This window comes from Lepidochelys kempii, chromosome 1 (genome assembly GCF_965140265.1).
Source record: "Lepidochelys kempii isolate rLepKem1 chromosome 1, rLepKem1.hap2, whole genome shotgun sequence".
Lineage (NCBI taxonomy): Eukaryota > Metazoa > Chordata > Testudines > Cheloniidae > Lepidochelys > Lepidochelys kempii.
The window spans coordinates 255,542,285-255,561,220 of NC_133256.1; the positions used below are offsets into that span (position 1 = coordinate 255,542,285).

General features: G+C 45.3%; 1 protein-coding gene across 9 annotated transcripts in view; it reads right to left on the minus strand.

Moving 5' to 3' along the window:
* The window catches only part of RBFOX2 (RNA binding fox-1 homolog 2), a 254,196-nt gene that overhangs the window by 35,175 nt on the left and 200,085 nt on the right, over window positions 1-18,936 (minus strand). For all 9 annotated transcript variants that reach the window (XM_073325006.1, XM_073325046.1, XM_073325025.1 and 6 more), the window contains one exon: window positions 5,830-5,883. In XM_073325006.1, the coding sequence (XP_073181107.1) occupies window positions 5,830-5,883 (54 nt within the window). The remainder of the gene's footprint in view (window positions 1-5,829; window positions 5,884-18,936) is intronic.

Sequence of the window (18,936 nt, forward strand, 5' to 3'; positions counted from 1 at the left end):
ACGGTAGAACTTCTGGTCAGTAAGGAAAATCAAACTAAGGGCTTGTCTACAAGCAGAATTGCACTTAGGTGTGATTTTAAATGGATTTAGTTAAACCAGTACACAAATGGCTGTGTGAACTCTCTTATTTTGTTTTACGCCAGACTTTGCTCAGTTTCTCTCAAACTGATTATGAATTGGTTTAAACTAAGCTGAAATTAGTTACTGGTAAGCAGAAATAAAAGTGTGCACACCAAGGTTTGTCCGGGTTCAAGACTGTGCGTGGACAAGGCCTAAAATTGTAGCTAGACAACTAGGGGGAAAGATCTTGGCTACATCTCTTTCATTCTAAGTAATTACTAAGGACCTTGCTGACAAAAGAAAGTGGCAATGATTTAACTTGTCTGTTTTTAAACCAATTTAGTTCAATCAATGCAAACCTGTGTGGACACACTTATTTCAGTTTAGTAAGAAAATAATAATGCACTATGTCTACGCTGGCACTTGGTCGATGAAACCTTTGTCAGTCAGAAAAAAACACACCCCTGACTGACAAAGGTTTCACCGACAAAAGCGCTGTGTGGACAGCACTATGTTGGTGAGAGACGCTCTCCCACCGACATCACTACCACCATTTGTTAGGGGTGGTTTAATTATGCAAGCAGGAGAGCTCTCTCCTGACAGCATAGAGCAGCTACACAGGAGACCTTACAGTGGCGCAGCTGTAGCAGTACTGCTGTGAGGTCTGCAGTGTAGACATAGCCTTAGTGACTTATTTTGATTTAGTTTAAATTGACTTAAACCAACATAAGAGTGTCCACACACCTTTTGCACTGGTTTAACTAAATGGGTTTAAAATTACAGCTTTAGTTAAATGGGTGCAACTTTCTTGTTTAGGCAAGCCCTAAGCTAGTGTGCAAAAACATTTTTAAAAAACAGGAGTGTGCTTTCTGCAACTATGCTGGGCTATATAAGTTGTATGAACAGCGTGAGATTCTCCTACCCCCGCCCCCAGCTTTCAAGGGCATAGCAAGCAGTAGGGATGGGTGTCTGCTCTACCAGTGTTTTGAAGCTGTTCCTTGTCTTTTATCATAAGGGTGAAATAGCCTCCACTTGGGCTGCTGATGCTGACAGACCAATTCTGAGCCTGGAGTATGGGCAATATTATGATTTTGAATATATGAATTCTGGTGTGGTGCTTCAAGAGGTAAGGAGCTTGATTTTCTTTTCTTAGTTTGTTTTGTAGGTTCACTAATTGTTTCTTCACTTGGGTTTCCCTCTTAAGATTCAGGGCTTGGATGTGGTCCAGTAAAAGGTCTGAAGAGGTGATGTCACCCATCCTCACCTCTAGCAGTGAGGCTCCAGGAGATGTGTTTCAGTCCTTGGGGAAAGAAGAGGTGATGACCGGGTGCTGGAGCAGTGTGTGAAAGTAAGAGGATTTACTTGGGGATAACAGAGGAAATGAGAGAGAGATTTGCACATGAGTGTCCTTTAAGTAATCATCCCTTTTTGGTTTCTCTGGTTTAGATCTCAGGAATGTAGGAGATGCTGTTGCTGCAACAGAGACTGCCATGGCAACCCTCAGTACTGGAAGTCCATAAAAGGTGGGTGGATGTATCAGTGTGCCTGCTAACTACCTCTGCCTGTTTTCTGCATGAATTGCCATAGGCCAGAACAAAATTTACAGAACATGTATAATATTTTACAAAATGTTAAAATGAAACATACAACTACATGGGGGCTTGAGTGGTGCTGAGCAGAGCCCAGTGTGAATTAAATCGCTCTGTGAACCAGAACCCTGTAATCGAATACTTGGCCAGTAGCCTAGGTCACCATAGTAGTAGTGTGCACTAAGGACAGCTAGCAGCTAAAAGTGGAACTCTATAGATGTGATCAATGTGTATTTCTCCAACAAGCCACAATCCCTTTTGGGGTTAAGCCCCATTGGATTTGCTCCTGTGGATACTACCTTCTCTCCCATAAGAAGTTCAGAACACTCTTCAGGACACAGGGCTAACTCCTTTTTGATGGGTCTGCGTTTCCCTCATAAAAGGCAGCGGGGGACAACATCATTTACATAATTCTAAAATCAATGGCATGTGAGATCTGTACTAAAACTGAACATTTTACTATTTTTTGTAAATGATTCCCTCATCAGCCAATCAGCAGCCAGGATTCCTCGTTCAGAAGCAGTCTTATTTTGTTATCATCATGTGCACAGCTCTGAATGCTGTATCTTGAATGGCTGATGAAGAGAAAAGCACTAAGTTTCCTTCTGGTGTAATGTTCCGTTATAACTTTTGGGAACAGGAAATGGGGGGAGCAAGTCTCAATTAAAATTCTATGGTTAAACTAATATGCAGATGGCATTAACTCTGCAAACACACACAGCTGTTCAGCTGGTATACTAATGTTGGGACATCTACTAGAAGAGGTGCCTCCTCCAACAGGTGGAGCATCGTATACCCTCACCTACTCTGGATATATTCTATTCTTGGTTCACTAAAATGCATGGTGAATTGGGGATGGGAGTGTTGTACCATTTACATGAACTAGAACTTTAATGGTAAACTGTGGGGAATCAAAAACAAACAGCTAGTTTCCTTGGGAACAAAAAAATCCCATTTAAGGGAAATCTGAAGTCATTCTGTTTGGCAAGCTGAAAACCACAAGAAAACCAAGAGGCCTTATGACAGGTTTCAAAGTAGCAGCCATGTTAGTCTGTATCCGCAAAAAGAAAAGGAGTACTTGTGGCACCTTAGAGACTAAATAAATAAATAAATCTGTTAGTCTCTAAGGTGCCACAAGAGGCCTTATAACATTCATTTATGCTTTCGAATGCGTACCAGCACAGCATCAGTGTAAAGACCACCAGAGGCAACAGTGTCATTTTATATAGTCCCAATCAGAGGAGCACTCAGATTAGTTTGGAATCCAAATCATGTGACTAGAGGAAACCACCAGGTGACTTGGAACTAATTCATCCCACCCCACACTTCAGAAAGTCAACAATGCAATTTTTTAAGATAAGTAACACAATCCAGTTGTTGTGCTGTAACTGTATTGTTCAGGACTCAGTGTTATTTCTCAGGTGTTCAGGGGCCACAATCACTTGCCCTGTTGAGTACAATTTCTCTCAAAATGTATAAAAAGACCACCCATCTAAGTGAATTAATGATGCAGAAAGAAAAGTTATCAGTTCATCTCAGGTGGATCCAAAAGGAAGGATATAAGTTGCTCATTTTCTCAAATCCCTACATTTACCAATCTTGGAGCAATTTCTGGCAGAGACCTCTGCCATCATTAGACAGGGACAAGAGCTGCTCAGACCATGGAAGAGTTTCCCATCACACACTGGGTGCGGGCAAAACCAGGGATATTTGGGATTTACCTTTATACCTTAAATATTTACCAAACACACATACAAGCTACACCCTTTAGGAACTCTGGGAAGGGGAGGGGAGCACTGAGAACACAGCACAAGGCAGGCAGCAGGAGCATCTGCTTTCAGATTCCCAAGAGAGAGGAGGAGGAGAAGAGAGAGGTTTCATATAATTAGATTACAAAGGAAACCACAGGGCAGGAGAAATGCATTCAGATTTTTAATTTATTTCAAATTTTATTTGGGGGGGGGGGGGAGACCCAAGAGTGAGTAAGGGACCTCCAGAAAGATCCATTTCCTTTGCTTCACCATCAGGTCACCAAATTGTTGTTTTTACATTATAGCGTGAATACCAGGTGGTTCGTGCAGCTATACCCACTCAGTAACACTTGGGCTTCCCATTTTCACACTAAGTAGGAATAAGTTTGGCATTTTTAAAAAACAGTAATAATTACTTTGGGTAGAGCAGGATGCAAACTCTCATGAACAAATATTCTTTGGGTGTATTCTGGGTCCCATCTCTGAAACAGCAAGCATCAGTTTTGCAACTACTCATTGCTATGAAGTTGACAAACAGCAATAGGAAACTGGATATCCAGAATATTATGTCTTTGGGTTGTTTTCATTTTTAAAATATTTACTAAGAATCCAGGGCAAAATTCTGCAAAAAACTCTTCAGCAAAACATGGGTTTTGTTTTAACTGAAAATCAGAAGCCTTGGGCTCATTTATCTTCTTGCACAGCTAGTGTTCATAATCAGAATTCAAGGATTCACAGAAAATCCCCCATGTTAATATTGTTGAAATGGGAAAGGGCAGGTGTGGGTGTTTAATACAGGGCTGGGGGAGGAGATGGGGTGTGTATGGAGGTGGAAAGGCATATAGAACTGTAAAGCACAAATACTGTGGGGGAAGAGGTATATAGCTCCACAGTTTTTTTGACAGGTCAGTTGAGGGGGTTTTTTTGGTTTTCTTTTTAAAGAGATTACATTCAGAAAAAGCAGAGATTTTGCTAAAGGCTGTTCACAACACCCAAGAGAAATGACTAAAATCAAGGATAATTCACAGACAGCTCTGGCCTACAAACAGAAGAACTGTGCAGAGCAGAATAAATATTTACAGATTCAGCCATAGCTGAATGTTTCTGGTAAAAGCATGTAGGGTTTACTGTATCTATAAAGAGAAAGAAAACTCCCAAACTAAACTATCCAGAAACCTATTTACCTAGACTGGATTATAAAACACACAGAATGGGCAAAAATGGGTGGAGTGATGCGCTGTTGGGAGTGGGGAGTGAATCTTGGTTCTTTTAGATATAAAACAACCCCTTGCCTGGATTCCAGAGAATACATGGAGAGATTAAGGAATTTTAAAATGCAATTTAGGGAACACAGGTGAGAATTTGTAGAGAACCTTGTATATCAGTATATTGCTGAAGGAGCAGTGAGGCCGCATAGTGCTGTGAACTTCAAACCCAAGGGAAAGGCAGGATTTAAAAATATGAACTGCTTAGCTGGCTTGCATCTCCAAAATCTCATGTGAGAGAGGAAATTTTCATTTTTAATTGAAAATGGGAATCGTAGCACTGATTAAGTCAAGCATAGTATAGACATGCACTGTGCAAGCTTCCCCCACAGAGCTCTGCCAATGCACCTTGATCCTGACCTGCAACACTCCCTGCTATTCCAGTGCTGGACCTCCTGGGCAGAGAGAGAATCACATCAATTTGTCATTGTGATGATCTTGGTTATGAGATGAGACCCAACTGCCAGTTAGGACAAAGAGCCCTGAAATTCACTACATTTGACCTGAGCAGCATTTGAAGCCTGGACTCCAGAGAGGTAAATTAGCATCAATGCTGAACAAAACCTCCCTTTTGATGCATCTTAAAGGTGAAAATAGTTGCGCAAATAGAAATTCAATGGGGAAGGGTTCATATTGGGGGAAATTGTGGGTACTTAATTTAAGCATTAGATGTCTCTGTCAAGAAAGGTCAGTATTTCTCACAACAGCCTATTAAGTTTTCAAAGGCGAGGAAAAAATTCCTTGCATATGTGAGATATTCCAGTTACTCTCAATAAGCACTTTTTTATGTAATAAAAACCATTTTATGGATATCAATACATAACACGTAGTGTCATCTTGTCTTGCCTTCCCCAGAGAACACCACATTGCTCTGCAGTGAAGAGGGTTCAAATGACTCCCTCCTTCCTCACAGGGTTGGGGAACCTGATCTCTCATTATAGAGAGGAATGTTTGGGAGCATTTGGATGTGCTGCCCAGAATTGGCCATGCTCAGATTCTGGAGTTAGAAGAAGCAGGAGAGAGTCCCAGAAATAGCTTCTCCATTTCCCCCCATCATACCAGGTCCTCCTGATCTCCGCAGAGCATGTTATTTGGCCAATGAACTGCCTATTTCTCTGTGCAAGCAAAACAACAAGAGAAACTGGATATAGAAACAGGACTTACCTTGGAGCCACGTTCATTAAAGATTATTTCTACATCAAGGATTTTGCCGAACTGCTGCAGAGAGACAAGAGAAGAAAGATTTATTCCTTGCTAGCCACTTTCCCCCTCTCTATTTTTGTCCTCTTTACACATGAAAGAAGGGAGATGGGAATCCTTCCATTTCTGACTCAGAAGTGAGAGCACTAAATCCCAGGGACAACCCTAGGGCTGCCCCAATTCTCTGGGGCCCTCAGACTCTCTCTCGGTCACAGGCCCATTGGTTTCTCTTGACTTTTTTCTTCTCTCAGACTGTATTTCCATAACAGTTTTATGGTCTTGTCCTCACTCATATTTTCAACAATCTCCCTCCTCTCCCATTCTACTGTTTCCCCTCAGGACTAGCAACACCTCCCAAATGTAGTCACATCTTGCCATCTGCCTCCTCCTGAAAGGGCTGCGACAAAGAGAAAGTGAATTGTAATCCTACTTCTCTGAAGAGGATAATCACACAGGACTCCTATACTTGGGAATCATCTCCCTGCATAAGACAGACAGGAACTTCCCTAAACTCTTAGCTATTTTCAGGTTTGGCAACCATAAAATGTTCAATAGTCATGAGTAAGACTGTAGAAAATAATGAGCTTGAAATTTTTTTAAAAGATTAAATCATGTTTTTAACTCCCCCGCCCACCCTCGAGGCATGTGTGAGAGACCATCAGTGTTGCTAACGCTCGCACATTTATCACGATTTTGACCCCTGCGGCAGGAACCCTCTCCAGAGGGCTCACCTGAGATCAGGGCGGTGCTGTACAAATTCACTTGCTAACTAGTACAAATGATAACGATAAGTGCAATGTGGGAGTTGGAACTGGGATGCACTAAATTATATTTACACACTCTCTGATTACTTCCAGGGGAAAGGCACTGTAGCTCATTAGCAAAGCCCTAAGGCATCCAGTCCTCCAGAAATACTAATGTTACACTTCTAGAATGAGGCTTGCTTTCTGAAAAGTTTATTAAATCAATATCTGACCTCCCAGGAACATACAAAGGCTGGGTCTTCCACTGTGTGGATACAGGCAATATCTCTTACACAATGCTCTCAAACACACACGACAGTAAAAGTGCTCTCCCCATCTCGTCCTTTAAGGGACAGCTCAAATCAACCAAAATACAAACACCAAAAATGCAATAAAAACAAACAAACATCCAAACTCACTTCTGAATATAATGTTTTGGCATATTAAGTAATTCTCACAATTACAGTCATTCCAGGGTCCTTACATAACTATATATTGTATTGAAAAATTCTCCTGAATAACCATTACATTCCAAAAATGTCAAAAAAAGTTACTGTTGCAAAATCAGTCACTCAAAAGTTAGGAAATGCCAGAACTAAGTTGGCCTGTATAACTTTAATTCAGCCCCCTTGTGCATATACATTATGATTCAGTCTAATTATGTGATCTTTTACTGTTTTTTCCACAGGACCCTTGCCTCATTCAACCTGGTAGTTAATGAGGCTGTTGTCTATATGACCCATCTCATTTGTTGCAGAGTTAGAAGGTATCTAGTGAATTTTCTTGGTACCCAATTTGAGAGACCTGGGGACAGATTTGCAGAAGTGTTGAGAACTCACAAGAGCAAGAGAAGGTGATTGGAGCTGTGCTTTGAACATATAAAGTGATGTAAAAATGCCAGGTACCCTTAAAAATCAGGCCTTAGGTGTCTCAACTTGTGCACACGAAATTAGTGGACATTTCTGACAATTTTAGACCTCTCTCTCTGTGTGCCAGTTTCCCATCTGTAAAATGGGGATGATAACACAACTTCACTCTACAAAGGTGTTGTGAAGATAAATTCATTAATGTTTGTGAAACACATAGATAGCGTGGTGAATTCACAATAGGAATGGGCATGAGGAAATTAATTTTGTATTCACTGCAAAGTTTGGGTGTGTGTTAAATAAGGCTTGGGCTATACACTGAAGGAGGAAGACAAAAATATTTAACAACTCCCCATACATTGGGCAATGTCCACCATTTTGAGCACTGAATAAGGCAGGGGTGCTTTGGAAAAATGTGTAATTAATTAGGGTTGCCAACTTTCTAGTCTCACAAAACAGAACACCCTAGCCCTAACCCTTTTCCGAGGCCCCGCCCCCACACACTACATTCCCCCTCCCTCAGTGTCTCGCTCTCCCCCACCCTCACCCACTTTCACTGGACTGGGGCAGGGGGTTGGGGTGCAGGAGGGGGTGAGGGCTCTAACTGGGGGTGCAGGCTCCAAGGTGGGGGCTCTGGGTGGGGGCAGGGACTTGGGGTGCGGGAGGGGGTGCAGGCTCTGGGGTAGGACTGGAGATGAGAAGTTTGGGGTGCAGGAGGGGGCTCCAGGCTGGGGGGTGAGGCCAAGAGAGCTGGAGTGCAATAGAGCTAGAGTATGGGATGGGGCTGCGGGTCGAAGCAGAGGGTTGGGGTGTAGGAAGGGGTGAGGACTCTGGGGCGGGGCCGTGGATGAGGGGTTCAGGGTGTGGGAGGGGGCTCTGGGCTGGGGTAGGGGGGCGGGGTGAGGACTCTGGACTGGGGTGCAGGAGGGGCCTCCGGGTTTAGGGGGTCTCAGGGGCTGGGGCGTTGGCTTACCTCCAGCAGCTCCCAGCAGCTACCAGCCTGCCCTGTCACTGTGCTGTGCGACCCCCAGAAGCAGCCAGCAGGTCCAGCTCCTAGGCGGAGGGGCCAGGAGACTCCACGCGCAGCTCTCACCCGCAGGCACTGCGCCCCCCAGCTCCCATTGGCCAGGAACCAACAGTGCTCGGGGCAGAGGCAGCACATGGAGCCCCATGCCCACCACCTAGGAGCCGGCTCTACTGGCCAGTTCTGGGGCACAGCGTGGTGACAGCCAGGATAGATAGGGACTAGCCTGCTCTCGCGCTGCAGCACCTCTGACCAGATTTTTAACGGCCCGGTCAGCAGTGTTGACCGGAGCTGCCAGGGTCCCTTTTCAACCAGGTGTTTCAGTCGAACACCCTATAATTAATCAGGAGAAAGATGAGATATATGCTTTGCCAGAGGGTTTCACAGCTATTTATTGATGGCATAGAAATGTAGTGACTCAGGTATCCAGGGTTCAAATTACAAGTTCTGGAGGGATGCATACACTAAATAGTTATAAACACTTCTGCCCCCACCTTCACCCCTAGCTTCTGCACCCATCCATGTCCCCCGGTCCTACCCTCTTCCATGCCTTTACCTATACACCCTCACCCTATGGTTCCTTGCCCCCTTCACTCTCCCCAAACTCCTGCTCCTCAGCCCTCTGCATTCCAGTCAGGCTGTTTCTTCCTCCTCCACACTGCCCGGACGCTGGTGCAGGAGGGAGGACAAAGAACAGCACCACTGGCTCCTGGGAACTAGGAGGCGCCATTGAAAGAGAATTGCAGCTCAGGTGCTGCAATCTTGGGACGGATTGCAGAGTAGATGGAATCTTCAGAAAAATTTATCTGCCAGCAGCTGACAAGTGCTTACTGAGCTTGCATAAACTGCAGTTTCCAGAGGCCTATAACTTGGCCCAGGTTGGGAGGATTTTCATGAGATTGTCAAAAGACATCTCTGACACTTGCACAACACCCCCTGCCAAATTTCAAGTCCCTGCTCCAGATATACCACAAAATGGTTGTACAAATTTTGTAACATGGGCAATACAACATATTTTTCCTGAATCTCATTTTTGGAAACAACTACACCATTTTAGCTGAAACTTTCACAAAAATTCAGGCAGTCATCCAGCCTACATGGTAAAAGTTTTGCAAAGTTATAAGCAACTGAAAATAGGGTCTTATACTGGAAGTGTTAGGTGAAGATGGTAGTGACACCTATTATTAAGGTTGCCCGTAATATATGTGTACATAAAACACACACAAAAGAACATTATTTAGGTTGCAGAGTCAAGCACTTCACAGGAAATGCCAGATTTATGGTTGCCCACTCAAACTTAATTCTGTCCCCCTGTGCATCCATCCTGTGCACTGAATGGGGCAGGTGTCCTGTAGGGAAAAGATATATGATCATGTAATTAAAGATTGGCATAATGCATAACAGAAGGAAGCAGAATTAAGGTTGTGTGAGCAGCCACCAATCTGGGATTTCCTAATTTTTAAGTGCTTCATTTTGCAACCTAAATAACTTTCTCAAGATTTTTTTTTAAATATACTAATGTTCTACATTTTTTAAACAGAAAAATAAAAGCAAACAACATTCTGTGCAACTGTAAACCATGCCTCATCAGCAGGGTTCAACCTTGAACATTCAGCAGTACAGCGCAGACTGCTACCACTTGAGCTACAGGCCTAACTACATAAGTTGTCAGCAGCAGAAGGCTGTTCTCCTAGAGGGAGTATGGACTGCTAGGTCAAGCGCTGGGTATCCAAGCCTGGCCCACTCCTATCTTTCCCACTTAGAAATGGTGGGGAATGCCTACTCACTGTATCTCCAGAGGTGCGGGGGGATTGGCTGCTGAACTGGAGGGAACCTGGCCTGTCTTTTTCTCCTTCCCCTGTGGGAAGTTGGAGGAGCTCCAACCTCATTTCGTACCTGGGGCCAGGTGCAGGGCTAGTGGAGGGAGAGGAGAAATGAGCCTAGCTAGTTCCTGCCTCATGTGGTGCCCCCAGAGAAGGGTATGAGCCACTGGGGCCATGAGCTGGATGAGCCATGAGCCCAGCCTTAGGATGTTCAGGTGTTTCATTATTTTTTCATACTGTCAAAATTATCCTGAGGAATGAAAAGCAGAGAAGTGAAATGGTGAATTTTAACAGTTTATATCTCAGCAAAAGGTTGAATAGAACCTTACAGAATATAGAAAAGACATTTCTGTAGCTGGAGAGTGTTCCTCCTGCCAAATATCAACAGCTTTCTGTAAACAATGGAAGAGTGAGTGAGTTTTTTTATAATGGAAAATATTAGGCAATTTAACTATAGGGGGTGTTACCAACTCCCCCATCGTGTTTTTTTTTTAAGTTGTAAACATGTGACCTTCTCCTGGGTGCTCACTCACCGCCTCAGAATGGCCTACATGGAGTCCCTTGCCTCACTTTCCCTCTTCAGGGGACTTCCTCAATAATTCAAACACTTCCATCCATTCCCATCCCTTATCAGGTTCTGCTTTATTACCTTAAACATTCATAATAAAGTTTTCAAGTCCATCCATTCTCCAAGGCCTTTCCAAGTTTCAGGTTTCTCTGCTGGAGCCTAATCGCTCCCAGCAGCCTCTCTTCCCCCTGAGAACTCTCTCTGCAGTTTCCTCCTGCTCTTATAGGGAAATCAAGTGATTCCGCCTCAGGTATGCTTCCTTAGTAATCAGGGTTGGCTGACCCCCAGGCCTCTAGCCCTTAAGGTGTAAGCCACCCTATGGTAGCACAATGATGCTTTGGTTAATAATAAGGCCTGTACCAAAGCACAACCATATTAACAGCAGTCAGCTGGGACTACAACACCTATTCTTCATAGAATCATAGAATATCAGGGTTGGAAGGGACCTCAGGAGGTCATCTAGTCCAACCCCCTGCTCAAAGCAGGACCAATCCCCAACTAAATCATTCCAGCCAGAGCGTTGTCAAGCCAGGCCTTAAAAACCTCTAAGGAAGGAGATTCCACCACCTCCCTATGTAACCCATTCCAGTGCTTCACCACCCTCCTAGTGAAAAAGTTTTTCCTAATATCCAACCTAGACCTCCCACACTGCAACTTGAGACCATTACTCCTTGTTCTGTCATCTGCTACCACTGAGAACAGTCTAGATCTATCCTCTTTGGAACCCCCTTTCAGGCAGTTGAAAGCAGCTATCAAATCCCCCCTCACTCTTCTCTTCTGCAGACTAAATAATCCTAGTTCCCTCAGCCTCTCCTCATAAATCATGTTCTCCAGCCCCCTAATCATTTTTGTTGCCCTCCGCTGGACTCTTTCCAATTTTTCCACATCCTTCTTGTAATGTGGGGCCCAAAACTGGACACAGTACTCCAGATGAGGTCTCACCAATGCCGAATAGAGGTAACTGAGGAGTTGGCCCATTTTATTGTATTGATCTCTTTCCCTATGATTTATAAACACACCCATTCCAACGTGAATGGGCACATCCATACAATAACCGAGGCTGTACGTTCACTAGGGCAGGGACTGTCTGCTTCTCCCTGTTTGTGCCATGCCTGCCATAAGGGGGTTCTGATACTGGTTGGATGATAGGCACTGCGGTAATAAAGCATGGTTAACATGAGTGGTGGAGGGAGAGCTGGTGGTGGTCCTTTTTGGCCGTGGAATCTATAAATTCCCCTGTTCATTCCCTCCCTTCCTGGGCCACAGGAAGAACAGGATTGCCTGCATTGCCCTCAACATGTTCAACACTTTCAGCTCTGTACTACAACAATGACTGTAATCAAATCTCATGTTTCAGGGCTTCAGCTGGTCACCTGCAAGGGTCAGGAAGGACATTTTTCCTGACGGTGCACAACTAGCCTAACTAACCTAACTAGCTGGGGGTTATTTAGCTTTTCTCTGAAACATCAGAGATGGGCCAGAGCTGAAGATGGGATATCAGATGGGGTGAGCCAGTGCTCTGAGGTGGTACAGTGAATCCTCTTTCTTAGGCCTGGCCTACACTTGCAGTGGCATGTAGGGTACAAATAGCTGCATGCGGCAGTGAAAGGCTCTGGCATGGGTGACGCAGCAGGGAAATGGTCCAGCAATGGAGAGCTGCAGGAGCCTTTCCCCACTGCCAGAGTCTTTCACTGCCACATGGGTTCTTCTTTTGGCTTGCAGCTTATGCACCTGTGGGGAAGGGTGGGTGTGTCTTTGTGCCTCTCATTTTGTTTCCCACCCAGAAGGCATGAAGACAGGAGCTTTTTGTGAGAGTTCTTGTGGCAGAGGCCAAAACTGCATTATTTGTGATAAATCTGAGATTGCCTTTTGACACACTGGCAGTTTAGTATGGCCCCTCCCTTGTATTCTGTTCCAACTGGCACTACCTTGGCTCATTCTCTAGAGCAGTCACTGTCCGTTTCAAAACGTGCAGGAAAAAAAAAGAGATAGCTCCCCTAAAAATGAAAACCATAAAAATCATAAATGTGAGTTCTCCAGAATTGGCCAGATGACAACAAAAGGGAGAAATAATGTAAGGCTCGACAACCTTCCACCACCACAGAACAAAACTCCCCCTCCCCTTGGAGAACACTGTGTAGGGCCTGCCCCGTCAGCACTCACAAAAGGAATCCATATAATTCACATCACCCCCTCTCTCTACTTAATCCAGCAAAAGGTGGAGTAGCCATTAGAGACCAAAGCCCCTACACTCTGTCACACACAATCAAAACAACTGATAAACTGACTTACTACCTGTGAAATAATAGGAGTTCCCAGGCTTGAAGTGACTCAGTTGGAATCTCCCACACTCAGTCAAAATAGAATACCACATTTTAAAAACAGGATGACAGAACTGAAAAGGATTAAATACTTGCAGGGCTGCAACTCATTATCAACTGAAGAGACAGTAGGTTACCTTCAACTAGTCATGCTCGGACAAACCTCTTGCTCAACAGAACCTGGAAGTTTTCTAATAGGCTAGATCCAAATAAGGAAGCCACATAGACAGTAGGGTATGCAGACCACAACTGTCTTAGAAACCAGAGCGATAGGAAACTTCATATAAAAATACTGTTTCTTGGTAACCTCAGCAGTCTGAAAACTGCCAGCGAGGTAAAAAGCTCTTGGACTACAAGACAGTGAGCTACACAGACGATTGATTAGAACCAGGGTAAGTAGAATCTCAGTTTGATTGGACTGGCACCTGTGGATAGAATCCATATGTAACTGGATTTTAAAAGTTACAGGTTCACCTAGTTTCATATAGACCTTAGTGTAGACTTTCCCTGCAACTTAAATAAAAGCTTCAAAGATGTCTCAGCCAGACAACTGACACTCACCACTGCCTTCCACTAGAATAAACCACACAAGACCCTATGCATTCCAATGTGCAGACACAATTTTTGTGCAGCACAAACAAATGTCCCCAAGCAAGAAAGGCAGCACAATAGTTGTTGACAGATGCACTGCTACCATTGGCTTAGGACAGATGCTTCTAGTCCTAGAGTTTTAGTTCTAGGGTATCCATTTGGACAAAGTCTGTTGCTCAAGCAGCACTGAACATACAGTTCCCAGTTCAAGGTCACTCTAGAAAGTATATTATTGATGCAAGATGTCAAGATAATGCCAGTGCCTCCTGTAACAGTAGCCACGAGAATCAGCAGATACTGACCGCCCCCTTCCCGCCACATGACAGGGAGGAGTATGACCTTTTGCAACCCTGACCCTTAGGGCCAGGAAATAAAGAGCAGTCCCTACCAGTACTACTGCGCCACAGCTTTTATTATACCTCCTTGCACCTATATCCGAGACTGTGGGAACAGAGTCAAGTACAAGGAGCATGTCCAGGGTGGGGAAAGATACCAGTGTCTTGACATCCTAAAGGTTAGGAGCCCCTCCATAAGGATGTCTAATGGATGCAGAGCAAGAAGTTGGAAGGCCCTTGGACAGCATCTGTACTTTTCTTTGTTTTCAGCTCCCACACTCCTGACTGAATCAAGACCTATAATTTAGTTTTCTCTATCCCATTGTTTCCCCACTGAACTGCACTCAGCAGGAGTAACACTTCTATCTTCACCAGTTGTGAACGCAAAAACCTTCATCATACTAGGTGTGAATTTAGGGTCATTTAGTGGAAAAGAAGAAGAATGGTTACCTTGCTGCAACTGTGGTTCTTCAAGATGTGATGCAGATGTGTATTCCAAGTAGGTGTATGCGCACATTGGAGCCAGAGACTTTTGCCTAGCAGTACCTGTAGAGCGGCCGTGCACACGCCCCGAACCACCTTAGTCCTTTCTTATCCAATGTCCAGGGAAAGATTCTGATACAGAGGGGATGGCATGAGGGTTGTGAAATACACATCTACATCGCACCTTGAAGAATCAGTAATAGTAAGCAACCGTTTCTTCTTCAAGTAGATGCGGTTGTGTATTCCAAGAAGGTGACTAGTGAGCAGTACACCCAACCGGAGGCTCAGCTTGGAGTCTACCTGAAAAAGATTGCAGGACCGCTCTTCTGACATTAATACCCACTCTGAAGGAAGCAATGATCGCATAATGGTCTGTAAAAGTACGCATGAACGACCCCGTGGTCACCCTACCAATGTCCAGTATGGACATGTCAGGGAGGAACGCCACGACGTTGCCTGTGCTGTTGTGGAATACACCCGTGTCTGGTCAGGAGGTGAAGCTGACACTCTCTTGTATGCAGTTTTGATGCAAGATGTTTATCCATCAAGAGATGGTCTCCACAGTGACCACTTGTCCCTTCCGGTCCACATACGATATGAAACAGGCGAGGCAAAGCACGAAACTTCCGTCCTGTTCAGATAGAAAGCTAGAGAGCGTCTGACGTCTAGCAGATGGAGGCATTGCTCTTCCAGGGAGGAATGTAGCTTAGGGGAAAATACAGGCAAATATACCACCTGGTTCAAATGAAACTGAGAGACCATCTTGGATACAAACTTTGGGTATGGCCAAAGCATAACCTTGTCCCTGGAGAACTGTGTGTAAGGAGGCCCAGCCGTCAGGGTCTGCAACTCACACCCCCTCCTGGCAGAGTTAATGACTATCAAGAATGCAGTTTTCTGAGACAGGAGGGACAGTGGGCAGGAAGCGAGGGGCTCGAACGGAGCTGCTAGAAATGTGTTCAGGTCCCACAAGAGGACTGGCTCTCCATTTCCAGTACATGCTGGCACTTTACAATGAGATGCTCTGGAGGCTGAATCTGACAGGAAATCCTTCAATCCCTAGCTTTCATTAACAACAGTGGTTTGGAAAGGGTTAAATGGTTTTCCCCACCCATACTTCATTGAGGTTCATTTCTATGTCTGCTCCAGACTGCACGAAAACATTAGCTGATGCTTCATGCCTGGGGACAGAGCTGACCTCTGGGTTGCCATTCTATCCTTGAGGGACTTCTTCCCCAGCATCACATTCATTCCTTCCCCCCCATTCAATGCTGTCTACCCAATTTCACTCTTTGCACAGTATTTTTGGAAAACCACTCGAGGCAAGGGCTTTGAGTCTCTCAGAGATTATGTTGAGGCGATCAGACCTGACACACAAAAAGGGGAGGGGGGAGGAGGAGGCTGCCACCCACAGCTGAAGACTCAAACAATCATGAGTCCCCTGAAGGAGACAGAAGGTTTGTTTCAATATGAGTCACCTAAGGAAAAGCCTCCTGCTTCCTGTGATGGGTGGAACTGAAGCCCCACATTACTGCTCCAGGCTGTGAATGTGAGAAGCAGCACTGACAGGGAAAAAGGGAGCAGAGGAGAGTCATTGATTGTTTCTCTGGAAAAGCTGCAGAGTTTCTCAGTGCTGAAAAATGGCATGTAACTGAATTTGTGCTCAAAAGATACAGTTCTGATAGACCACTCCTGAAAAGCTCATACCTTTCTCACTGGACATACAGATATGCTGAGCACACTGGCACTGAGATTTACCAGTCACAATTCTCCCTTAAATCAATGCCACTGAGCTGGCTCTCTAGCTGTTGTTACTGCTGATCTAAGGCCTGGTCTACAGTATGCAGTTATTTCAGAATTAGCCAAGTTAATTCGAAATAAAACTAATTCCGTCCACACGACCAAACCGTTTTTTTTCGATTTAAAGGGCTCTTTAATCTGATTTCTGTACTCCACCTCGGCAAGTGGAGTAGGGCTAAAATCGAGATCGCAGTTCTGGGTTACAGGTACTGTGGATGCAATTCGATGTTATTGGCCTCCGGGAGCTATCCCAGAATGCTACCTTGTGACCGCTCTGGACAACACTTTCAACTCCGATGCACTGGCCAGGTAGGCAGTAAAAGCCCTGGGAACTTTTGAATTTCATTTCCTGTTTGGTCACCATCAGCACAGTCCACTATCACAGGCAACCATGCAGAGTCCACCATCACAAGAGACCACACAGTCCCGGATTCGCAGACGAGCTCCAGCATCGTCCAAATGGGAGGTACTGGATCTCATCGCAGGTTGGGGAGACGAATCGGTTATGGCAGAACTATGTTCCGAAAAAAGAAACGCAAATACGTATGCTAAAATCTCTGGAGCCATGACGGAAAGAAGCTACTCCAGGAACACAGAGCAGTGTTGTACAAAATTCAAGGAGCTCAGGCAAGTGTACCAAAAAGCCACGGAGGCTAATAAGCGTTCTGGGTCACAGTCCCATACATGCCGCTTCTACCGTGAGCTGCATGCAATTATGGGGGGATGACATCACCACTACCCCACCACTGTCCTTGGACGCCTGCAAGGGGGCAGTTGCATGGAGCGAGGAGGATGAGTTATTGGAGGACGAAGAGGACGACGACGACAGTGCACAGGCAGCAAGTGGGGAATCCGTTTCCCCCCTTAGCCAGGAACTAGTCTTAACGCTGGAGACAATAGCCTCCCCTCACTCCCAAGGCGGGCTCCCAGACCATGACTCCGGAGAAGGCACTTCTGGTGAGTGGAGCCTGATCGGAGCCACACTGTCGGGGGTGGGGGGACACCCAGCTGCGCTGGGCTGTTCGCGTTTAGTTTAAAGGGCTCATCCCTGCTCAGAGCCTCATCGGAGCCACATGGTGGGTGGGAGGAGGTGCTGTGTGAAGCTATCATCCCAGAAAGCCTGAAAGCCCTCCTTTTATATGGCAAACCCACCAGGCATTGCTTGCTATGGGAAATGGGGCCCGGCAGTTTGAAAGCATTGAAATGAATGCGGAAGAAGCAGAACCCCGCGTGTCTCTAGGGCTTACCGTGGCTGCCTGCAAGCTGAATTCTGTTGCCCGGCCGCGTGTGATGGCTTACTCACACCAAAGTGGCAGGTACTTCAGTATAAGAGGCAAAATGTGACCTTGTACAGAAAGAACATGTGCTGTGTACTATGAATTGCCTGTTTCACTAAGAAAGAGTGTCCCCTTTGTTCTCTAAAACGTATCTTTTAAAATACTACCCTCCCTTTTTCTCCTCCCACAGGTGCAAATGTTTCAACGTGGCCCCTATCTACTCTGTCCCAGAGGCTGGTCCAGATTAGAAGGCGGAAAAAACGAAGTTGGGACGACATGTTTGCTGAGATCATGCAGTCCTCCTGCACTGACAGGGCCCAGCTGAATGCATGGAGGCAAACAATTGCGGAGTCCCATAAAGCGTTAAATGAACACAGAGAGAAGGGACGCACGCAATGAGAGCAGGTAGGATGCTATTGTCAAGCTCATGGGGGAGCAAACTGACATGCTTCGCTGTATGGTGGATCTAATGCGGGAAAGGCAGCAAGACCACAGACTGCTGCTGCAGCCCCTGTATAACCGCCGTCCCTCCTCCCCAAGTTCCATAGCCTCCTCACCCAGACGCCCAAGAACATGGGGCGGGGGGGGGAAGAGGCTACGGGGACCCACACCCTCAATCCCAGAGGATTGCACAAGCAGCGGAAAGATGGCATATCTGAAACTTTGATTTGGTTTCTGGACTTGTCCTTCCCTCCTCCTCCACCCCCCTAACCCAGTACCCTCCCCGCCCCGGTCTACCTTCTGATTTCTCTCAATGTGTTTCAGAGTAACAGCCGTGTTAGTCTGTATTCGCAAAAAGAAAAGATGCCACAAGTACTCCTTAGAGACTAACCAATATATTTGAGCATAAGCTTTCGTGAGCTACAGCTCATTTCATCGGATGCATTTAGTGGAAAGTATGTGTTGTGTTGTGCAACAAATAATAAAGAACAGTTTTTAAAAAATTGTGACTTTATTTCCTTTCATATATATAGGGGATGGGTAACTTCAAGAGAGAAAAACACAACTGTCACACTGTACCCTGGCCAGTCATTAAACTGGCTTTCAAGGCTTCTCTCACGTGCAGCGCACCCTGATGCGCTCTTCTAATCGCCCTGTTATCTGGCTGTGCGAAATTGGCAATCAGGCGAGTTGCCTCAACCTCCCACCCTGCCATAAACGTCTCCCCCTTACTCTCACAGATATTGTGGAGCACACAACAAGCAGCAATTACAATTGGAATATTGGTTGTGCTGAGATC